Source organism: Brienomyrus brachyistius, chromosome 9, assembly GCF_023856365.1.
Source record: "Brienomyrus brachyistius isolate T26 chromosome 9, BBRACH_0.4, whole genome shotgun sequence".
NCBI classification, from domain to species: Eukaryota; Metazoa; Chordata; class Actinopteri; order Osteoglossiformes; family Mormyridae; genus Brienomyrus; species Brienomyrus brachyistius.
In genome coordinates, this window is record NC_064541.1 from 11,622,747 (window position 1) to 11,648,062 (window position 25,316).

The window sequence follows — 25,316 nt, forward strand, 5'->3', positions numbered from 1 at the left end:
CGCTCATGATGGAATTATGCAGAAGGAGCCGATTTCCTTAAACCCAGCTCTCGCACCACCTGCATCCTTTTGTATCTTGGTGACAGTATTTCGTCCAGCAAACTTAAGTCTTCATGAATCCCCAAAGCGCCCAATCAAAACGGCAAAGCATCCGAACGGCAAACAAAAATGAGCACAGATGGTGGCAGACCCACAGCTAACGGCAGTAATCAGTGTTTAAACCCAAAGAAGTTGGACACATTATACATGTGCATGAAGATTAATCTCCCCTCACCTGTGTTTTTAATATTTCACCTGGTTTTGTTGTATGTTCCAGAAAGAGGTGATTCAGAGGTAAGGGGGGGATTATATTTTCGTATTTAATGCCTGTCTGTTACTACATTCTCAATGGCTTTTTTTTTTATATTATGCAGTTAATACAAGCAACAGTGTAAGTGTGGGTTTGTACAGCAGTTCAAGTTAAGTATCTATTCAATCAGGACAACAGCTGTACCTTCTTTCAAAATGCAGCCCACAGGCCAAGGTGGTGTTCTTTAACCACGGCGTAAGATAGTAAAGAAGATCCTTACAGCTCGTTCAAGAAACCTTTTCCGCTAATGATTTCTTCCTCCCTAAAGTAATCATAAAACTTCTCCTTCAGTCAAGTTTTAATAGGAGTCTCTTCAGTCCTATGATGGGTAGGAATATTCCAGATCAGCAGCTTTGGGGGGGGCAGCACCATCCACAAGCCTGCGTCCCCTAACGCAGGCAACGTGTCCGTACAGCAGGGGGCGTGGCACCTACACAGAGCTCTCGGTTTGGCCGCCTTTGGCCTGCAGCTGGATGGCATCTCCGGTCAGCGAGCCGTAGGTGATGTTAGTGCTTTCCGGCTGCACTTTGTCTGTGCACCTCCTGCCTGCGTTGGAGAGAACGGCAGTCATTACGGGACTAAAAAACATTAGATCCTTATCAGCCTGTTTACTACAAAACCCACATGAAAAACTATAAACCCAAGACAAAATGCGTTACACACAAGTGATTATTTCTTCATTTTTTAGTTTTGAATATTTTGTGTTTCATGAACTCTAAACGCTTATGGACACGACGTTCACCCCCCCCCTCCCGGGTCCCATGTGTTGCCTGCGGCCTCTGCGACCTGCCCCACCCTCGCATTACTGCGGCAGACATGCCTCACATGGCAGAGACCTGCAGGACCGGCAGTCTGCCTTAACGATCCCGGGCAGATGCGGGGATTCGGAGCAAAAATATTTCAGTAGGTCTTTCTTAAAATAAATGTAAACTCATCCAAGCCGCTCTGACAGCCGTAAGAGAACCTGCAGCCGCTTCTCCCCTCAGTTTTCTGATTCACTTTTAGCCACCTAATAATACACAGAATTGGGCAGGCAGCTGGTCCCCCACCCCCCCCGATATCATGTCCAATCAAATTCCTGCTTGTTTCTAGCTTAAGGAGCACAACGACGGGTGTCATTGCAGGACATGCCCACCGGGTACTTGGCCCATGTCGATGAATGGCCGGTCCGTCTTGATTTGTGGCCGATTCCTGGCGATCAGGAAGACGCCAACGAACGACAGCAGGCACCTTGGGGAAAAAAAAAGTCTCTCTTCTGTTTGGACAGTATTAAAAAGGGCCAAGTTTCCCCCGCAAGCTATTAAGGCAGAACGACGGCAAAGATGCCACACTCACCCGAAAAGAAACATAAATATATTGAGCATAGCTAAGCCATAGAACTCCTGATAGAAGACGATTCCTGTAAAATGAGAGGAGAAAATAGCCCTTCAGCATCTCCTTTGCACATTTAAGAGGAAAACTTTCATACTGCAAGTTTTTAAACTCTGTCGTCTACGTGGGGATAAAGGAAACGAGAAATAACTAATCGTGTCCTGTTTTTGGAAAGGTACTGCTCAAGTTTAAAGATCAGAAGGTCTTAACTCCCCCCAAAAAACATCCACCACCCCCAGTGACCTGTTAAAACTTCAAGCATCAGCAAAAATATGGCAAAGGAGGGTTAAGATGCAGACCTAAATCCCCCCCAACCTCCTTAGCCCCCAGGGCGCTGCATCACTCCTGCTCAGAGACCTGTCGTGCTTCATGCTCACAGGCCAACAGCAGTTATGTTACCCTACGTATGGGGGGGGGGGGGGTGGGGGTTATACAGTCTATGTGGACAGGACAGCAAAGTCTTTTTTGCCAAGCAGAGGATGAGCGCACTGCTGACAGTCTGGTTCGCATCAGTCCTTTGCAACATGAGTCACAGCTGCTGCTGACGTAAGGGGAGGGGGGGGGCACAGCAAGTGACAGCCCCCACTAGCAGCACCACAGCTGTTAAAAAATATAATTAAAAAGTATATATATATATATATATATAATCTCTCTCTCTCTCTCTCACTACAGGGTAAAGTGAATCCAACAGGCTCAGCGTCATACTCCTGACTATTAGAACACACGCACGCACAATAAAATTACATACCAGAGCAGGACAGTCCCCCCAACCCTCAGAGATGTGAGGTAACAGAATTACCCATCAGCCACCATGCAAAAAACCCTCTCAGTCACTGACACCAAACCAGGTGTTACCAGGTTCCTGAGTTCGGCCACTTAGAAGTGCAATGCCATGCTTTAATTTCCCGAGGATTCCCAGCAGAATCCAGCCCAGGATGACTAGGAACACACTGGTGTCACACTGGTGAATGTGCACCATGGACGGCCGTCGCACATTACAGGAGTCACGTGATGCCTCTGGGGTCAGAGTGTCAGGGGAACCATTCAGCCTGTATCCAGGGACCCGGCCGGCTCGGTCCTCATCCCTGATCCTCCCGGGTCACGGTCCGACCTTGAGAGTTCCGTTTTGAAAACGGCCAGTGCTTGCATTGGTGGTTGCTATGGTTTCCCAGCTTTTTTTTTCCTGACACAACTTGCTGGAATAAATGCGGAAACCCAGAAGTGGCCCAATGCTCTGACCTCCGTCACGACCCAATGAGACCCACGACCTCAGGGAGGCTGGCCCACACAAAACCGCGTGACCGTGGATGGATCCGAGAGCACCGGACAACAGAGAGAGGAACGTGGATGTGAAGTGAAGAGATGAAAAGTCCTTCTAGACAATTGACATACATCATGCGATGGGCTAACATACAGACACTGCAAGAGGAGAGTATTTATAAAGCACGGCAACATGGTTATAAAAAAAGGTGTAAAATGGAGGCTTGTAATTAGCTGTCGTCGTTTATAGATCTCGTGTTGACGGGTTGCCATTGCAGACTGGGGAGTGATTAACCAGAGCGCTGTTAAAGCTCTGTACTCCTCACCAGAAAACGAAACGTTAAGAAGCAGAGGCTGCCTCCTGAGAGTCTGTGAGCGCCATCTCCGGCCCGCATCCTGCAACCCTGGGTCCTGCTGCCCCAGGGCTTAGAGGCGCCATCATGCTCAACCAGTTTTGGGGCGGCTCACTGATGGCCGATCAATCTGAGCCATTATGACTGACACCGGAAGTCAGCCACATGTCCAAAGGAGCCAGTCAGCAAAGAGATAAATCAATAAAAAACGGAGATTTACATGGAAGCACTGTAATAAAAAAGGGTTTTTGTGAACAGTCACAAAAGAGTCGCCCCAAGGCTTTTGACTTTTAAATGTCAGTATAATGTCTTTTAACTGTTTTGACTCAGCACATGGACAAGAGAACCCCCCCCTCACCCCCTTCCTATCAGGCATTACAGTGGCCCTTCCCTGACCCCCCCCCCCCCCCAAACAAACCTACCTGCAAGTATAGCGCTGGCCGTGAAGAATACAAAGTTAATGGGCACTACTTCAGTTGCATTGAACAGTTTCATGGACTGATTCAGGAATCTGGCAAAACAAAGATCACCAGCGGCTGGGCTCAGGGTTCGAGCACCGTGTACAGGCGGCATGACACAAATGCAGGTCTGGCAATGCGGTAATACAAGCCTAACTAGACTGTCGGCTTACTAATTGCACATTATCTGAAAGCATCTAGCAAATGACAAACACGTATAATCGACATATGATATAATGCCGTTCAGTTAACCATTCACAGCGATGTAATTATTCTTGCTTTTGTAGATTTTAATTACGGGTGACAAGGTGCAGGGAAAAACCTCAACGTCAGCTGCCTGTGTAGGAGATGAACTATAGAAATGAAACCTTTCAGTGTGTCTAATAATCAGGGTTTCCCAATCCGGTCCTCGGGGATTTGATCCAGGGAGCAAAAACGTGGACCGGCCGTACGTCCATGAGAACCGGACTGGGAAACGCTACTCCAATTCACTTCTGAAATTCGTACACAATATGAAGGGCTGGGACTCACTTGATCTGGAATCCACAGGATGCCACCATCACCACGACCATAACGTAGAAGATGGGAAACGTGAGCTGCATGTTCCCCTCCACTGACTCAGTGATCATCCCAGACACGGCTTTCACTGAGATGACTGTCAGGGAGGCTGTCACAGGGTCGGGGGGGGGGGGGGGGGTGATAGTTACTCTCACGGTAATGGCCACTCACCACCAGAGGCATGACTGAAATGCACATCTGGCTGCCTGTCATTTTTGGGTGAAATTCCAAGTAAGATTATACACATTTCCCCTCCACTTTCAACAGCCATGGGGGGGAGGGGGTGGGGGGGTGGAGCCTATCCCAGGCAGCATATATATACCCTGGATTTAAACATATTTACATGCAACCTAATGCAGACTGCGGCTATGCTAACTGTACAATGCTGGCCCTGACCTGGGATTACGTGCCTCCTACAGGGGGGAGCTGGTGCTCAGATACCTGCCTGCCTTACCCAGGAGGCCTGCCTGCCTGACCCAGGAGGCCTACTTGCCTTACCCAGGAGGCCTGCCTGCCTGAAGCAGGAGGCCTGCCTGCCTGACCCAGGAGGCCTGCCTGCCTGACCCAGGAGGGCCGCCCTACCTTACCCAAGACGGCCACCCGCCTGACCCAGGAGGGCCGCCCCCCCTTACCCAGGAGGGCCACCAGGAGCAGCAGCACCACCACATGCTTGATGTTCCTCCTCTTGTACAGGTACAGCAGCACGCAAAACAGCAGGATCTCCAGGCCCTGCAGCAGAAGTCAGGCAAAATTACAGGCTACCAATAACCCCCACCCCCACTGCCACCGCCACGCACAAGTGCTTACAGAGCTCATCTCTCCGGCTTCATTAGGACTCGTTTACACATCTGTTACACGTATACCTGGAGGTGTGAAAGCAATAAGGAAGAATCACTCCGCGTATTTAGCGAGCATGATTGCACACTAACGGCCTTTAATTAAGACAAACTGTACTGGCTGAGTTAGTGGAGAATATAACAAAAAAATAAACAAATATGTACAAAGGTACATTTTTTCATGTTTATACTGCTACAAGCCTGCTGTGAACACAGATCTAATCAAGCACAACACACACAAATCCGAGGATTGATGTCTCGGTCGGCCCATCCCAGAGAGAAGTGTGTATCTGACACAGTGGGCTGGCGTGGATTCTCGCACACCCCCCCCCCCCCCCCACCCACCCACCCACCAAGACCCCGAATCAATTTCTTTCTGAGGAGATTAATAATCTTTTTCATTTTCTTTCTCTGCTTCTTCGGTGATGATCCTGTTCACAAACAAAGGCCCCCGCAGCGGTGCAGAACGGAGAGGGTGTTTGTTCTCATCAACCTTTCAGAAAATAAAACAACAAATTCAGAAATGAAAAGAACCCAGGTGTTGGAATGAAGGCCGCTTCACGTCCTGGCAATGATTTCAGTGAGCATTCATGGCATTTAAAATAAACCTGACACATTCACCAGTAGGGGGGGCGCTCTTCAGCTGTCCTGGCCCCCACCCCTTCAGGGAGCGGGACAGACGAGACTCGAGCAGGAGGCCACAGACTGCCGCATAACAGGCTGCTCAAACCTAGTGTACGACACACCTTGACATGCTCCCTGAACCGACCTTGAACAGATGTCTCAGGCTGTGCAGGGAGACCCGACCCATCTGATGTACTGGGCATCAGTTACCAATGAAAGATGCCATGCAGGGATCCAAAACCACCTCTATAATTTAACCTAAGAGATGCTAAGCTAAGCTAAGCCCTCTGGGCTACCCAAGACAAGAGGCCGTATTGAACAGTGTTGCCACAGACCCGCCAGAAGGAGACGGCTCATGTCCACCAGCCATAACTTTAAAACCACAGCCCATCTGGTCCCATCCTGAAGGAGAGATATGGAAGCGTAATTTTGCTGGCTTTTTCATGCATGTCAGTTTCAGAACCCAGAATAGCCTGGATGGAAAAGGCGTCAGAACAGACAGTGTGTCGCAGCTTGCTGCGTATGAGGCTGTGTAGCCGCAGACCGGTCAGTGTGTCCATGCTGACCCCTGTCTGCTGGAGGAAGCACCTACAATGGGCATGTGAACGTCACAACTGGACCATGGAGCAAAGGAAGAAGGTGGCCTGGTGTGATGAGTTGTCCGTTGCACCATGTGGACGGCCCGATGCATGTGCGTCGTATACCTTGAGAAGAGATGGCACTGTGATGCACTATGGCAAGAAAGCAAGCCGACAGTGTGATGCTCTGAGTAATGCTCTGCTAGGAAACCTTGGCTCCTGGCATTCATGTGGATGTTACTTTGACACTTACTTAAAGATAATTGCAGACCAGGTACAGCCCTTCATGGCAGAGTTATTCCTCAATGACAGAGGCCTCTTTCAGCAGGATAATGCACCCTGACATAGTGCAAAATTCTTCAGGAATGGTTTGAGGATCATGAAAGAGAGTTCAATGTTCTGACTTGGCCAACAAATACCCCAGATCTCAATCTAATTGAGCATCTGTGGGGATGTGCTGGACAAACAAATCTGATCCAGGGAGGTCGCACCTCATGACTTACAGGACTTAATGGATCTACTGTTAGCATCTTGGTGCAAGATACCACAGGACACCTTCAGAGATCTTGTGGAGTCCATGTCTCGATAAGTCAGAGTTGTTTTAGCGGCACAAAAAGGACACAACATGCATGCAGGTGGTTTCAGTTTTATGGCTGATGGGTGTATGCGAGATTGGACTGGACCAGACTGGAATTCACGGAACCATCGCCATGGTACTGTTAGCCTTCCCTCCCACGGCGAGCCCTCACCAGGTAGACGAGGAACTGCCAGCTGACGGCGTACATCTGGATCAGATGCGCGGTGATGTGCTGGACTGTGTGGGGGGCAAAGGTTACCAGCAGGTATGTCCCGCTGACAGCCAGGGCGCCCCCTGTGGACAGTAAGGGGAAGTGGCATCAGAACACAGGGTTGTTTTTGAATAGCCCACAGTTTTGCAGAGTCTCCTCTGAGACCAGCAAAGACCCCAGAATTTCCCTTATCACAAAGTTTAGATCTGCTGCCATTGTCTGCTGATCGTGCCAGAACAGAGAGCTCACCCAGGACGTCTGAGGCACGCAGCGTTTCCTTCAGGAACACCACAGAGATCACCGCACTGGCTGCAGAAAGGCACACCGGTGCAGGTCAGACACAGCCGTGGGAAATCACTCCGGCGACGTGCATGACGGCAGGTGTGGCGCCCAGACACAGGCGCATCAGCGGGGAGACAAACTTACAGTGCGCAGTGAGAACTTGGAATACTCAGATCTAGAGAAATCACACCAACAGACCCCAACTCCACAAATTCAGGCAATTTTGACGACCGCAACAAGCAGGATTTTACCCAGAAATACAAGAAAAATGAATTCATGATCACTGCCGTTTCATTTCATGCTACAGCATGATTTACCACTTCCAAAAAAACTCACCGTGTCAGACTCCCATGCATGTCAAAGGACAAAATCATGAATGGGTTTAATTTTGCCCAGGTAACCGTTTCCACCTGAAAGACACCGTGTTTGTGGAGAGCGAGAGCAGCAGGGCTGGGAGCTACTGACTGGGGAGTCGGGATCCCGGGGGTGACCCTTATGTACCAACACATAAACCTAATGGGCCACAGCTAACACAAGGGAGGGAGGGGTGTGGCTCAGCCAGTTAGGACTCTACAACCTGTAAATCGGAAGGTTGCTGGTTCAAACCCCAGGACTAGTAAAACCATGCTGTGGTTGGGCCCTTGGGCCATTAAGCTGAGGGATGCTGCACACTGGAAGGCCCATGAACTGGGAAGGAATGTAACGGTATTCAAAGCCAAGTTTGTATATATGGCCAAATGAGAGTTGGAGCCCAAACACTAGCGCCTCGAGCAATAAATCAACACATCTGAGGGAGGAGATTTAAACGGCGGGAGCTGTGATGAAACCGTAATGCAACATGCGAGGAGACAAGGCCCAGCCAAGCGAGGAATGTAGGTCACGGAGTGGCTGTAGCACGCGGGCCACCCCGGCCTGGAACGTACCTCGGGGGGTATCACAGAGCTGAAAAACACGGGGTTTTTAAAGGCCAGCCGGGTCACACCAAGACGTGTTTACGCCATCAGTTTACTCATAATGCAAACAGCTGCATGAGAAAAGGCGACGCTCCCTCAGCAAGTTAATTTTGTATAAAAACTCCTCTCTCCCTCTTCAGGTCACGCAAAGCCGGCATGTAACCATAGCAACTCCATGGCAAGTCTATCGTCAAAAAAAAAAAAAACACACACACACACACACACACACACAAGCAGCACCCCTGGGAAGGAGGTAAGATCTAACCCACAGAGGCAGAATTTAATCACTACGGCCATGTCCTTGCAGAGGTTAATAAGCTTGCTAAAGTCAAGCCTGTTTTATACGACTTAGTTGCAAAGATTTTATTTCACATCTGTATTTCAACAACCAATCAGGCATTAAAATTCATTTGATCTGTGACTGGGACACAAAGATGGGGAGTAATCAAGGGAAAATGCAGGTCAGCCTGCATCACCTGTCACCCACACGGCACAGAAAACCGTACAGTACCCTGTACTGGCTGGGTTTCTCCAGCGAGTCCTTATTTCACGGTATCCGTCAGCGCTGACAGCTGATCTGGCCCAAGGAAGCACCTGACCTTCATTCCCTCGGTTGGTCTACATGTACACAAGATGAAATGCCGGCTTAAGCTATCGATTGATTAATAATTCCTCAAATGGACGTATTCAGCCTAAATATGGACCCTGTTCATCTGTGCAGGGATCGGAAGCCCCATATGAGAGGGGTGGGGGGTGGGGGGGGGCATTAATACAGACGGGTAGCCGTGGGTGGAGATCAGTATGGAAAATGAGACTCCCACGTCATCAAGATCCCCGAAGCACTGGACATCACTGGCAACTGGCAACAGTGCTTCACTTTCAGGACTCGGGAGTCTGACTCTGTGAGGCTTGGGTGGTATTATGATAATATAGTATATCGCGGTATTTAAATATACCAGAACAGTACTCCTTTTGAATATAGAGTCAAAATACTGTACAGGGGTATAGTTAGAGATTTTGGGAAAACAATGTTGTTGACCTTCGTTTTGTGCTTTATTGATTTGTTTGAAGTACCAGTTCAGGCAGCATTTAGGCATCGTACACTTTTAAAAGTATCTTTTTAACACCAGCATCGGAAAAAACACAAACAATACCGGCGAGATACTCCCTAAGTCTACTGCGAAGGTCCCACATGCAGGTTCAACCGTGTCGACAGGAAAACGGGCTCTAGACTGTACAGGTAGACTTTTCTGAACACTAGCGTTAACTGGGTCTGTGCAAGGTGCCAGTTTGGAGGGGGGTGTCTCTGTTTAACAACAGGCCCCTCTGAGGGATGTTCTTCAACACAGAGGGGCACTGAGGCCTATAATTTCTGTCCTAGAGTCTTTATACAGTATCACTGCCAACCTTTAAGCATCCTGCTGTTAGCTTTGTGCCTGCAAGCTTCGGGACTGACTTTAGGCAAAAGAGGTTAAATTGATGTGTTGTTGGACAACACTCTTCATGATCAAAGGCACAGGCTATTACAAACCTTCTAACGTCAATTAAGTTAACGAAACTAACAAAGCAGACAATAGTAAGAGGCCAAGTGTGAAGTGAGTCTTCCACACCTCTGAAAGGAAAACATGTGGACCAGTTCCTTCAGCAGCTAAAAGGACCTTGCATATCACTTCAGACATCGCAGAGTAAACAGAAGCAAATAAACCGGCTCGGTTAAATATTTAACCTGCACATGGAGTGTTTGTGTGAGAGAGGTGCTGTGGCAGCTCTGCTGTTCCTCCACTCCCTGACCGGGCCCTAAACAAACAGCATAGAGGGTGGAGGAGCAGGGCGTGGCCAACGGAGGGCGGGGCCTTACCGATGACGGACACACAGCCCAGCGGGGCGATGAGGGAGGCCGGTGCGAAGCCATAGGCGGCGAAATTGCCCAATTCACCAATGCCCATGAGGGCGATGCCACACCACCAGAGGGCGCAGGTGTAGTAGGGCTTGGAGCCACTCTGGGACTGTCGCATGTGTGTGTATTTCTGAGGGAGGAGCGATATAGCATCAATAAATGCCCTCCCCCTCCCTGTCTAATCATAAACTCCAAATAGCCAAACATAATTCCTGATATTTATTAAACATTTAGGTGTCACTTGGTTGTCTTACCTGAATATTTAATGAGATGCTGATTAGAAAATTCCCACATATTGCGATGACGATTCCAATGAGGTACGTCTGCAACACAAAAGCAGGCTGCTGGTGATTATTTTTGCTCTTCACTGGTGTCACTAGATCTTCCGCGGCTCCCGATACACCATCGGTGGCACAGCCAATGACAAACAGCTCAACTTTGCTACCCGACCAGCTGCGAACATCAGGCAGGGTGATGAGTCATGCAGAAAGCTTTACAGGGGGTGTGCTGTTGTACCCTGGAGCGAGATACTTATCCTGAATTACTCCAGTAAAAATATCCTGCTGTATAAAAGGGGAAAAAGCTATCTTCGAAGGCTTCACTTCACAAGCCGGTTTGACTTTCAGTCACGGGAACCAGTGACTGGATGCAGGGATTATGGATGACATCAAAATGTGTGTCACGTGCATCATATAGAAAGTATCTACACAGGAAGGAAAAGGGTCTCCGTTATTGTATAACTAACTAAATCTCCTACTCAGAAATGTTGGACAACTGACAGTCTGACCACCCTATTTTATTATTTATCTAAAGTAATAATTTGTATGTCTTTAGCCCTCTCATGCAATTAACAAGAATCACAGGAACCGCAAACGGCATCCTATCGCAACATTTTTCGATGGCCAGCAAAATCCTACAACATTCCATCTATCCCTAGAAATAAACGTAGTAAAACCTAATGTAAGATATATAACAACTAAACAGATTAACATATTCAAAATAAACACTAATTAAACCAGCCATTCTTCAATTCTGCCAGCCATTTCTGCCATCATTCTGATGACAGAGGGTAGAAAAGGTATTTATATACAGTCTGACTTTCCGTTTCTTATTCGCCGGCCGATGAACGACTGAGTTTCATTCACGTCACTGAGCAGAACCTCTGGTCTGGCAGCATATTGCCTTTAAAGGAACGAATGACACTCTATTCCACACTGCCAGCTGTTTAATATATAATGCAATTTTACTTAACAGAGACAGAGTCCATTTTATGTTTTTTTTTTGTGTGTAGCTTTAAGTTTGATTTATTTAGGATATTTGCTATTGTTTGATATTCTGATTCTAAAGTCTGTATATTCTTAAGAATTAAAAGCTCTTTGAAAGGATGTACTTATATCATTATGCTAATATTATTATATCAGTGGCATAAAATGATCATAAAATAATATCGTTTATCGCAACTATTTCTGGGACAATATATCATCCAACAGAATTAGTTACTGTGATATGCAGCCATTAATAGGCCTAAATTAATGTACAACCGGCTCACGTAAAGTCATAAGCGAAAAATTTGCGAATACGGTTGTGACAATGAGAATAATGCAGAAACACAGAAAAACCCTGTTAGTTCCACGCTGCCAAGGTTTACGTACATCTGCCTTAAAGTTTCCGCAAATATAAAAATAAACGTGAAGACAAACACTGTACCACAGCGAATGACGAACTGACGATAGACCCGGAGAGAGGATACATGCTCTACGAGAAACCCCCCCCCCCCCCCCCGAACTTACTGCTAAGAACCTGGATATCAGGTTTAACGACAGAAGCTGTGCCACACGTGTAATGGCGTGACGAAAGAAGCAAAAGTCAACGTTTCTCGGTACAAATGTGTGGAGACCCAATGTCTCTTCACAGAGACGGGGTTCAGGGTTTAATGGAGCAAAACCAAGTCTGGAGCAGTTAACACCTAAAGAAATTCAACACTGAAGCCGGATTTGGTCATAGTGCTGAAGATACATGACGATGGGAAATAGGATCAAGGTTCGATTCACAGGAAAGACGCCTCAATCATACGTCTTCTAAAGTGGCCTCAACATCTGGCTACTTCTGCTCAACACCAAACTGTAAAAACAGTCATATCATTCAGTCATATCACGGTTCTGTGGTTAAAAGCACCCAATAAGCACCATTAAGTCCAGCCATCCATCCATCTATCTATCCATCTATCAACGGGTCACGACTGGCCTGGAGCCTTTCCCAGGCAGCATAGGGCAAAGTCAGGGAAATGGTCAGGACAGGATGCCAGTCCACCACATGCCGTGTAAAGCAACAATATACAGGCAAGGCATTTCGCAGCCGTAGACGAGCCGTCAACAGTGATCTCAAGACGGCAGCAAAACTGGAGCAGGGGTAGGAGAAGAAGCACACAGGGGAAAGGGGCTGAGTAAGCAGAGCCTCATGAAACCAACGACACACCAGAGCGAGTCAGGACAGCGAGTCAGGACAGCGGCCAGAATCCGGCCCCGCAGGGAGGAAAGGACCCGTCAGCCACTACAAACCAAGATGACCAACAGAACTTAAACTTTAATAAACCATCATAGATAATTGGGGAAAAACAGGAATATCTGAAAGCGGTTCAAATGGTTTTTCTGGCCAACTAACCATGTTTTAAAAAAATATAATTATCAACACCAGTAACTAACATTATCATCACTTTCTCATTGTTTGTAAAAATACATTGATTTTCAGTCATAGAAACCATCCTGGAAACATCCAGATAAGTCAATCAAAGAATTACACCATTCCCACAGAAGAGGGGACGCAGAAGCCTTCTGCAGCAAGCAGGCCTAGATTAATTAAACTGTCACAGCAGAATAACTGAAGGATGCAGCCGAGGGAATTCCCGTTTTGGAATTTCCTGCTAAATTCTAACGGATCATTTTAATTCAGACTTAACCCCAGGCAGGGCTGCAAATCCCATACGGCGCCATGCTGCCAAAATTAAAAAATATATATATATTTCTCTTGGAAAAAAGAATTTATTAAAACCTGACATGAAGATATAAGAGCCTCGGGTTTGGAAAATGGAAATTTGGGTGTGACTGGCTACGTCTGAAATGGACTTGCAGTTCCCATATTGCGGAAACAGCCGCTTCTGGGGCTGCAGACCTACCTGCTGCTAATTTTGACACTGGCATAACCTCACCCACTGCTGAAAAAGACATTAAAAGGTGTGTGAGTGAGGAAGGGGGGGTTGAATACCAGATAAAACAAAACTGAAAGAGCATGTGACAAAACAGCAGCCAATGACCTTGGCCCGTCAAGCCTGCGCTGTTGGCTCCTGATGGTCTGCACTACCGATGCTCCTCTTACTGGACCACAGTCCAGAGGAGTGTCACCCCAACCACTTTCCCAGCTGCAGAAGAGATCTGGCAGAACCTAACAGGCGGCTGCTGAAAGGTCTCCCAACCCCGACACCTTTACTTCCAGCTATAGGAATAGCAGCGGACATCCGTACTCACCGTACTTAAAGATCCATGTTCACGTTTTGCTCTAAACCTTGTGTGTGCTTGTTTTTCTTAAATACCCATGATTGAATTTATATGACTCATAACCCTAACCAACCCTAACCCTAACTAACCCTACCATCGTAGCCCAGAGTTTTCTTGGAGCGGTCAATTTAACTGAATTGATATCAACCCCCCCCCCCAAAAAAAAAAGCTCTTTAATTTGACCTTTATGCAACAACACATTTCTAAATGTCTAGATTCCATAGTAAGTGGTTGTGCATCGGGTATAGCTTAATTTACGATCATGTGTTTTTTTCCCTCATAATCAAATAAAACCTCATTAATATCCTGCTGGAACCCAAGACTACAGTTTGATATCCATGTTCACCTTGTCACAATGGCTCAGACAGCACTAAACAACCACAGAGTTAAACACCCGTGATTATACAGGCCATGCATGCATGTCTGTACTGGTACTTAACTGACGTCACAATGGTTCCAGCTCAGTTCGATCATTGTATGGCAACAAACAAAGGGTTTCACATCCTGACACAAGTGTGACAAGGGAATCCATTCCTTACATTCTGAATGAGGCAGGACAGAGAGAGCTTCCCTTTTTCCTCTTTTCCTATCCATTCTTCTTTCCAGATTGCGTGAGACAGGAAATTTGAATGAACTGTCACATGACCCACCTTCTAATTAACAACCAATGACAAAATGCAGATCAGGTAAACAATTGGAATAATTTAGGTTGATTTCACAAACAGTTCATTTGAAAAGAATCAAACTCAGTCCACTTTAAGTGGACCAGTAAGTGACCCAAGAATTCAGTTCTGTCCGGATTCACATTGCCCATCGCTTTCCAAAAGCACTCAATTCACTTTTTGCTCCATTTCACATTACAACTGGTCCTTATGGATGCTAAACTAATGAGAGTAATTTTTCCTCAAGAAGGCTACAGCTATGCTGGCCAGATGTGCTTTCTTGTTGTTTTTGACAAATAACATCTGCCTTACTTTACTTACTTTAACTACTGAATACTATTATAAATCATTTGACAGTTGTGACATCAGTACCGTATGGTATCCTGTAGTGGTAAAAAAGCATAGAGAAAAGTGAAGCGAGCTGGGCTGAATCAAACCAGGTGTGAACAGACCCGAAAAATCACTAGTCCCAAAATTTGATTGATTGCTCTACATTGGTTAGGCAACCCTGATCTGCAGGTGCCATTATCCAGGAAGTAACTCATCAGGCAGAATAGAAAACTATCTGCCTGAGATCAGATGTGGTTCATCAGAGACCAGGTAGGACAGAAAACCTGCTGGATACCGGCACCCCAGGATGCAGGGTTGGAAAGTTCAGGTTCAGAAAGTACAAATCCAAAGTAAGATTTTGTTTCAACCCACCATTGAAATATAAAGCCACATGCACAGAGTACTCAACCAGTTGGTTGAACCGAAATCAGGATTTTTACTTTCTGAACCTGAACTTTGAACTTCGCAAGGGATCAGTATTGCCTAGACCTGGGTGAGATCCTTGACTGACCGGTTTTAGAGGAGAAGGACACAGCATGAACCTGCGTCCGCATCTCCAGCAGTGTTCAGCTGCTCCTTACATTAACACCACATGTGGTTAATCGGACTTCTTACTCGTCACTCTTTCCTGCTGAGTTCCCACCGTTGGCTTCAGTGCCAAATACAGAAACCAGCAGGGTATGAATACGGCGTCTCTACACTTTACGAGATGAAACACCCCTAAGTTTGCACCTGCCTGAAGGTAACAGCGTCACTGAACCCAGCTACCACTGTAAAGAGGACTGGAGAATGAGCAAAAAGCTACAAGAGAATAAAAACTAAATTACAAATAAAGAGAGTCTTTTCGTATGGCTATTGATTACGTTAATTAGGTGGGGAAAAAAGCTTTTGGGAAAAAATTTCAATTTCTACCTAGGCAGTCCAAATATTAAATATGTATTAATACATTAAGCATATAATAAAGTCAAGTCAAGTAATAAGATGCCATTTGGCAGACTGGAGGTGAAATTACGAGGACAGAGATTCAATTCAAAATTCCCCCCAGTGACCTCAAAGGATTGCTATTGGTAATATTCGAGGAAGCATGATATTTCAAAGACCTTCTTATCGGAACGTTTTCAAGCACCACAAATGAAACAGGTCAGCAAAAGCACCAAGGTCTTTCCATTGTATGCGGATTTTCAGGGCTCCAGAAGACTTGGGGAGAAAGACTGAAAGTCAGTAGGAAGAAGTGAGCCTCCTTTCTGCGGACGGATGGGGGGACAGGGTATCCTTTTGTACTGAGTGACAATGGTAATCTGTTGCTGGAATGGGGCAAGGCATTGACTGGGGGGGGGAGCACGAAGGGTGGGATGTTAGGCTGAATCAGAACAAGCAGCTGTGGTTCACCACAGAGCAGCCATTCTCAAAGCTCCAGCTCATTGCATCTTTGTTCCATACGCCCATTGGTTTGGGGTTCTAGACTCTCTGCTCTTGGTGACATACTACATTCTGGAACTTTAAGTATTAAATCCACGCTGGCAAAGACAAACCACGCAACTATTTCATATAATACCAGAAGACACAATACAAAAGCTCGCTGACTGCTGTAAGAGGCTGTTCAGCATGGCCACAGGGATGCCATCTTCGAAGTCCAGCAAGATAGCTTCAGAAAAACAACCAGTTACATACTTCATAAATCAGAGAACATTCACGCTGCAGGATATTCCGCTGAAAGTTTAAACCCTTATTCTAGGGCTGGATGTGTTCCCCTCTGAAAAATACACACTTTGTCCAAGTCAAGATTTCTACCTCAAAGATTAAGAGCAATCGCTGCCCTTTCCTTTCCCAAAGCAAGCACTAGTGGGAGGCTAAGATATCTGATACTCTTGGTTCTGAACATCTACAAGGGTATCAGTTCTTTCTGCTGCAAAATGAAATAAAATTAAAACGTTTTTATTCACTCAACCACAAGAAGAGGACAGAAGGCCGGGACACAAAGTGGAAATTACAGCAATATATAATAATGCGACAGTTATATTACAAAGCCGATTTCTTTAACATCTAGAGAAATGCAGAGGTCTGCTGTTTGAGCGCAGATACTCATCCTGCCAAACCAGGAAGAACTCCGTTATTTCTGGAAGATAATCCCAGGAATTTGGACTGTATCCCATAAACAACATAATTACGAAAGGTTTCACTTAGCTGACGTTATTTCTCCGTAATTATTTCATGCTTTATGTTTTAGGTTACCGGTTTCTCATGATCTCTTGAAGAGCAGAGTACATTTCCAAGTGATCCTTCTCTAAGGTTGAACTGCAAAACTGTGATTTTTGGATCGTTATCCACCTGGGTGCAGATAATGATGTGAGACCCTCCGCTCAGGGTTACGTCAGAATATTGTTACGTTTCCCGCAGCGCATCTTTTTCACTAACATTAATCTTCTCATAGATTTAAAAAAAAAAAGTTATAAAATACTGCTCAGGAATTAAGTCACACCGTTATCCTGTCTGTCGTTGCTCTGCATTATTGTCAGGGAATCCGCGGTCTCATTACTGCAATTTCAGCACTTCACATCACAGTATGTAAAGTCTTTGAATGCATAAAAAATAAATCCCTTCCTTCAAAGGATCTGTAGACTTTGAAACGCTGGCGACATGCTGTGAAATCCAAATTTTAAAGGTTATATGTACAATACCTTTAAGTAATTAAAATTTATACATTTTGAATTAATATTCTTTTTGTGGGGGAATATCGGTTTATATTCATGAATATAAAGTTTATATTATACAGGAGGTTGTTTCTCTATACAAAGTTTGAAGAAGAACTTAAGGGAAGCCTTTTTGGTGATGATCAGGCGATGTTCACATACCACTTGTTCGTGACAGTTCAGACTGGTACATTAAACTAGCGCAAGTTGTTTGGCGTATTTGGCTTCATTTTAGACGCGTAATTAACGAAACTATAATTTAAAAAGTAGCATTAACCAGTTGTGTGATCAACAATGGATCTGCGAACTTACAATCAAATTAATCATAGGGTTCATAAAAACAAAAAGTTATGGAATATGGGTTTGATTCAAAATAGGTAATTTATTAGTTTTTTGTTGAATATTACTGGATCTGCATTTATGTAACGGCTACAACACAAGGTGTCCAGAAAGTAGCTAGGCTACACCTGTTCCCACTGATCGCGTTAAGTAGGAAAAGTAAAAAAAAGGTTTAACTCAGAAATCAATATCAAGATTAAATACACAGACATTTACAAGGACTTACGAACCAGCTCCCATGTGGAGTTTTAACATTAATTATGGCATATTATAATATATAACAGGGTTTTTCGCCTTAAATGCATCACTGATTTGGGGGGGGACTCAATAAGCACAGTGTCGTACCTTATATGCGCGATCGCTGCTTTCTGGCGACTGCGTTGTGCTTTTTACCGGCGTCTGAGCAAACAGACGCTCCCACGTCGCGTTCGCCATTCCTCCCGGAGATCGCGGAGTCGCACCAAATGCTCAGGCGGCCGCTCCTTCACCAAGAAGACATCCTTAACCGTTCCGGTCTTTGTCCCTAATCGCAAACAGCAAATCATGCCTTAAACATGGTTGACACAAAGACCTCCCCTTTGGCTTCCCGTGCGCTTGGCCTTCCTGCCAGAGGCTGCAAACAGGTGAAAATGTGCGGGCAGCACGTCAGGCTGGGGTGTGGCGCCCCGGATGGATACACTGAAGTTTGAGTTAAAGATGCGATCAGGCGATACTACGTATTATTGACAAGTGTAGCGTACGGTGGCGTAAGTGATAAACTGAATATATGAATATTACTTTAATAGGAAGATGTCTGTATAGTTATGTGATATAACGTCATTGTTTTGTATGTTACTTTGTCATTGTTAAATAGAAAATGACGGCTTTCCCCTAATGCTGAAAATGCCTCGCCAGTTAAGGTCACAAAATACAAAATAACAGTAGTTTTATGTTGAGATACATCCAACTACTTTTCCTAGGTAGGCACTCAGGTATTGAAAAACTATATTCTTGTATATATCTTGTATACTGTATTCTTCTAATGCAATTGGCTACAGAAAAATGTATATATAGCAAAACATATCAAAATTAACTGCACCCCTAAAGATAATGAAATGAAATTTTATCTGCACAAAAATTCATTTTTTAATGTTCATTTTAGGCTTAAGGAGCAGGAATTTCTCCTCTTTCGCCAAGATGTAAAACTAATAAATTTGTTCTCCACAGAATTCATTTATGGAGTTTCCACAAAGCACTGAGCATGGGTGCCAATAATTGTAGCAATTTTTTTTTTTTGGATATAACTGTACAATGCAATCTATCCACCCATTTATCTTCTAACCACTTGTCCTGGTCAGCAGATCTCCAGCAGCATATGTATAGATATTCCATATGCTGAGAAATTGCAATATCACGTAAAACTGTTATTATTAAATACAGTTATGGTAATAAGAGAAATGGCCAGTACTGCAGACTCACATTACCAAGGTTGTGGGCTTGGTTCCTGGCCCTGGATGTGTGCGACGATGCTCCCGCAGCTGCTTCAACATGTGTCCTCTGATGATCAGGAATCCCATCCAGGGTGTCACCCGTGCAGTGCTTCCTGGGTTAGGCACAAGGGTCACCATGACAACCGCCCATGGAAGATGGATGGACAGATGTTTTTTATCGTTATTATGGATGGCACTACATCTGCAACCGATATATATTATGCATGTATTACAAACTTTATATATAATGCTATCTTGCATAGCCGATTCTTGATTTTTACTATATTTTTATATGAAGTCTTAATGTTTATCCAGGAAAGGTAATATAATGTACGTGATTTATGCTACAACAGGGGAAAATCAGTAAAGAACATCTCCGCATGGTGTAGAACACAGCACGCTCTGGGTGACTCACATGCCTCATACTTCCATTATCTCGCAGTTCCCCCACGTGGCCCCTGTCATCCAATAGCCGACGGAATAAAGAGGCAGCAACGTCTAGCCATAATGATCATAAAAAAACTTTCAAAGACACTTCAGTGCTCATGCTGCAAAGTCTGAATATTTGCGCTATAACAAGGTAGACTGTGACTGATACTGTCTGAGTAATTAGATCTTTTGGTGCCAAATATCCCATTTTGTATGAGCATTATGAGCTGGAGAGATCTCTGGAGCGGGGTAATTGCTTCGAAGATGATATGATGAGATGCAGAGAATCTAAATTGTTCCAATGAGCCATTTTGATTCATGCATACGAAGACCCACATAGCAGCGGGTTTCTGAGCTGCTCAGAGACTTTAGATGAGCTGCTGATGATCACGTTAATGGGGAAAAAACTTAATTTGTTTTGTGATGGCAACAAAGACAACCCAGGGATCGAGCTGAATTGCAAGAGGAAGAACTAAGCTGACATAACCGAATCATTGTCGTGAGTCACAAAGTCGATTACGTTGAGTGGATTTGGATCGTTATACTGGGTCGCAAAGATTTTTAAATACATTGAGTGAATGTAGCAACTTCACTGGTCAAGGATATAAGAAAAGTTCCAACAGGTTCCTCATAATTGAAGCATTGTGTTGTCTAAGTGCTGTAGCATCTGTTGAAAGGCATGGAGGACAAAAGGAATAAAGATGTAAGGAGGCAGCCGGTAGGACACTAAGATAAGCAGCAAAAGCGGGAAGCACATTTCAGCGAGGGCAAGATAGAGATCAAGATATTAATTATCATTAATAAAACCAAGAGTGCTCATACTGTAAGTAATGTTCACGTATAACTTGGTGCTTAAAACATAAATGTATAAGTTGGAATAGGTTTGAAGTGAAACGTTTCAGCAAAGACATGATTTGAACTGTTTGAAAAATAAAATCATCCGACAGTTGTGACATCCGCAAAGCAAAATACAGTTCTTAGGTTTGGAAGACAATAAACAACATTTTGACATCGCCATCTGGTGGTCAGTTACGGAAAAACAGCAACAGTCAAGAGGGAGCTTTATGATTGGTACTTTTATCAATATGTTATGATTGGCTATAAGGTTAAAACATAAAGAGAACGGAACTCTATCTGTATAGAAACAGATACACTGTGATTCTGCCTGTCAGCAGCTTGTGAAATAGTGCTTTGTCTGTGCAAAGATGAATCTGTATTTTTATCTAAGTTCTTCCAGGTGTCCATTGGACGGGCGAAGAACTATGACATTAAATTCTTGCAGATTAATATATAATCATCTGCATGCAGTTTGTGCGCCAGGAGCCTGTCCAAGGCACACAGTACCTGGGCAGAATGGCAGCCCATCATACAGCCTATATATACTACGGGCAGTTTAGAGATGCCAATTACCCTGACAGCATGTCTTTGGACAGTGGGAGAAAGAGTCGACTCTACATCCACAGAACAGAGGCAGAATTTGAACCTCCAAGCCGGGATATGTGACGCAATCCCATGGCCACTTACCCAGTGCAGGGTGTCGGTGATGAGAAGTGCTCAAAGTCCCCATTTTATTCGATAGCTTCAGATTTATTCCTCGCTTTTCTCACTGACACCTATCCTTGACTCTTGTTTCACAGAAAAATTCTGGTGACGTGCATGAGTTTGTATTCAGGGTTAGCATCCCACGGACCTGCATCATGTGAGCGATCAGCAGCTTCTCCATGTATGATGACCTTTCAAGAACAGCATTCATATATCTGCCGGTCTGACGTCCAACGGCCCAGTCATAGCTCACATTGGGCCTGAACTCCTGTGACTGTGGGCTGGGGGATGACGACCTGATGTCAGTCATTAAATCTGATGGATGTAGCCTCCTTTCAGACATCCATGTTTGTGCTTAGAAATCACCTTGTCTGTGCCCACACCTGGGGCCTGGCGAGTGTGCAAAGACACCCATCCTGGAAGTGGTCGGGTCCTAGAGGTCTCTCATCTCACACCTAATGAGCTGCCGAACAGGGACCTAGCCGCCAGTCCAAACCTTTTGGCAGGAGACGCGATCACGGGCAAAAAGGGCAAGTCGAGTGAAATTACTCGAGGAGATGGGAGGCAATTAAAAAGAGAGCTTGATGTGTTCTCCCGCTTGTTCAGGAATGGTACTTCCATCCTGAGTTTGACTCCTTACTTTGGTATCTAAATCTGCATTATTTCAAACACCCTGAATCTTCTAAACCGTGCTTTTGGAAACTGAGTTAAGGAGCAAAAGAGGCTTTGACTTAGATCTATGACCCCCCCTGTTGAGTTTTCAAATACATCATTTATAACAAAAGTTCAGGGATAAATACCTTAGGTACAGAAATACATCACGCCGTTAAAGCACCGGAACTCGGTAGGGCTGTACAGCGTTCACGCTCCCCCTGGCTTAAGGGTGTGTCCAACATTTTCCGTATCGATGGTCCCAGCGCACAGTGCATTTAATATCCTCCCTGATCAATAGTCCCTCAGAGAGCCTGGTTTAACAGCTGGATTTATGACATTGGGTTATGAACTCCCCCTTGAAGAATATGATCCATTACGTAAGTCTCTGTCTCTCCTCCCCGGGAAGCACAAAGCACAGGGCAGAGATTTCCTTTAACCAGCATTCCCGAACCACTGGAAACTACCCATTCCACAACTATGCAGGCAAAGAATTGCGACTACCGTATTTAACATGTTGCAATAATTTCCACATGAAAATTGTTTTAAAATATTGAGCAGTTTGATTCCAAGCAATTTTCGATTCATTCTGCAACCGGGAACGTAGGAGCCAATTTCCAGAAATGAAAGTTGCCATTCCAGAATAGACATCAGGAACAGGGATGGCGTCTGCTATCCAAGCTGATGACAAGCTTAACAAAATTCCAGATGAATCACTGTAAGGTACATTATCCCACTGGCGTCAAAGCTGGTCACAAGACAGGGGAGAGTAAATTTAATGAAGAAACACTGCGTAATGTGTCCTCCTGAAGGCTGCGGATAAACCAAGCACACAATCAAACAAAAACACTGGCACTGCACCAAAAAAATAAGGAAAGAGATCAGCATCTTAAACCCCGTATCAGTTCAACTTACAAAAGTAAATGTAGATGCCATCATTGCTGCTTAATCATGCATGATTAGCACTGCGAGGAGCACATGCTGCAGATATCGGGCTGGAAAAGAGAAGCTTAACATGTGGCTGGTTTCAGATACAATGGGGTTGAAGGAGGCGCCATAAAAACTGTAAGGGGTATTTCAATGCAGAAGGAACGAAGCTGAAACTCAGGCAGGGTGCCGAGCTCTTAGGCCGGGTGACAAGCATTAGATCAGCGCAATTTACAGCTGACGATGCCTGGACATGAGAGAGAGGTAAATAAATTAGTATCAAAAAACCGGACGTGTGACTAACTTGAGATGACTAACCAAAATGGATGCACACCACACACACACCACTGACACATTATAATCATTAGAATTTATCATATTTAATATTGCAAGGTAAAGGGACACAATAGCTCACAATAAAAAAAAATCTGATGTCAATATCCGCAGATCGGCTAGCAGCAAATAATTATGAATAGCCTAGTATTTAAGGAAAGATATATCACAATAACAAAAACAAGCCACAGCAATTCTGAAAAAAAAGCTTTAAATAGCAAGAATCGATAAGCTTATAGCTACAGCTGCCTTGTAACCCTAATAAGCTAAATTAATTACGTTGTAAAATCCCTTTAGAAGCAGATCTCAAATTTACATGAGCAAAACTTCAGAAAAACGATTAAAAGGTGCAGTCACGTCACAAGATGTCGAAGGCGGCATTCGCCACCCTTCATAATCATAGCAGATGAATCTCGAGCATATTTTCTTCATTCTGTGAAATGAAAGTTAGCCATATTAAAAAAGTGTCCTCCTTTAACTGCAAGGAGACTGTCACTGGAGTGCTAGTGAGAGTACTGACTGGGTAGCTGAGAGTATCGACTGAGTAGCTGAGAGTATCGACTGGGTAGCTGAGAGTACTGACTGGGTAGCTGAGAGTATTGACTGGGTAGCTGAGAGTACCGACTGAGTAGCTGAGAGTACCGACTGGGTAGCTGAGAGTATCGACTGAGTAGCTGAGAGTATCGACTGGGTAGCTGAGAGTACTGACTGGGTAGCTGAGAGTATTGACTGGGTAGCTGAGAGTACCGACTGGGTAGCTGAGAGTACCAACTGGGTAGCTGAGAGTACCGACTGAGTAGCTGAGAGTACCGACTGGGTAGCTGAGAGTACCGACTGGGTAGCTGAGAGTACCGACTGAGTAGCTGAGAGTACCAACTGGGTAGCTGAGAGTATTGACTGGGTAGCTGAGAGTACTGACTGGGTAGCTGAGAGTATTGACTGGGTAGCTGAGAGTACCGACTGGGTAGCTGAGAGTACCAACTGGGTAGCTGAGAGTACCGACTGAGTAGCTGAGAGTACCGACTGGGTAGCTGAGAGTACCCACTGGGTAGCTGAGAGTATTGACTGGGTAGCTGAGAGTACCGACTGAGTAGCTGAGAGTACCAACTGGGTAGCTGAGAGTATTGACTGGGTAGCTGAGAGTACTGACTGGGTAGCTGAGAGTATTGACTGGGTAGCTGAGAGTACCGACTGAGTAGCTGAGAGTACCGACTGGGTAGCTGAGAGTATCGACTGAGTAGCTGAGAGTATCGACTGGGTAGCTGAGAGTATCGACTGGGTAGCTGAGAGTATTGACTGGGTAGCTGAGAGTACCGACTGGGTAGCTGAGAGTACCAACTGGGTAGCTGAGAGTACCGACTGAGTAGCTGAGAGTACCGACTGGGTAGCTGAGAGTACCGACTGAGTAGCTGAGAGTACCGACTGGGTAGCTGAGAGTACCGACTGGGTAGCTGAGAGTATTGACTGGGTAGCTGAGAGTACCGACTGAGTAGCTGAGAGTACCAACTGGGTAGCTGAGAGTATTGACTGGGTAGCTGAGAGTACCGACTGAGTAGCTGAGAGTACCGACTGGGTAGCTGAGAGTATTGACTGGGTAGCTGAGAGTACCGACTGGGTAGCTGAGAGTATTGACTGGGTAGCTGAGAGTACTGACTGGGTACCTGCTTACCAGATACGCCTGATGTGAGGTGTTCAGCGAGGGCTTCGCAGTTCCTGACCAGGACTGTCGGCGTCGTCTTCTTATGATGAATCTTAAACTCGGGACAGATTTGCTCGGCTTCGCTGAAACATTAAGCCTTGTACATATTCACAGGTGCAGCCGCAGCCGTGGAGAACAGTCAGGAGACGCCGTGGCAGTTTGGTAAGATGCTGTAGCAGATCATCAATAACGGCACGTCGGTAACAGGGCGTGTTGTGAGGATGCAAACGCACAGCAAGCCCCAAGTGTCAAACAGCTCCTGCATTTAGGGCTACAAGCAGCTAATTCTCAGATATTGATTTCTAATACTATCCCTGCTAGCAAACACAATAGATTTACAAAGGTGCCTTGTTGTGTAATTACAGCAATTGTCCTCTGAGGCTATTA

At 45.3% G+C, this 25,316-nt stretch overlaps 1 protein-coding gene across 2 annotated transcripts; it reads right to left on the reverse strand.

The window, feature by feature from the left end:
- Window positions 1-345: 345 nt before the first annotated feature.
- On the reverse strand, window positions 346-19,464 carry LOC125749089 (NIPA-like protein 2). Of its 2 annotated transcripts, none has more exons than XM_049025979.1 (12): window positions 19,338-19,464; window positions 18,225-18,402; window positions 10,562-10,630; window positions 10,269-10,437; window positions 7,425-7,484; window positions 7,137-7,258; window positions 4,982-5,078; window positions 4,323-4,458; window positions 3,756-3,844; window positions 1,685-1,748; window positions 1,485-1,579; window positions 346-895 (listed from the first exon to the last, which is right to left on the reverse strand). In XM_049025979.1, exons 2-12 carry the CDS (start codon window positions 18,312-18,314, stop codon window positions 780-782), a joined length of 1,107 nt encoding a protein of 368 aa, XP_048881936.1. In that variant the 5' UTR covers window positions 18,315-18,402; window positions 19,338-19,464; the 3' UTR covers window positions 346-779. The 2 variants fall into 2 exon arrangements, with proteins under 2 accessions (XP_048881936.1, XP_048881937.1); XM_049025980.1 differs by having other exon boundaries at window positions 19,343-19,451.
- Between the last annotated feature and the right edge of the window lie 5,852 nt (window positions 19,465-25,316).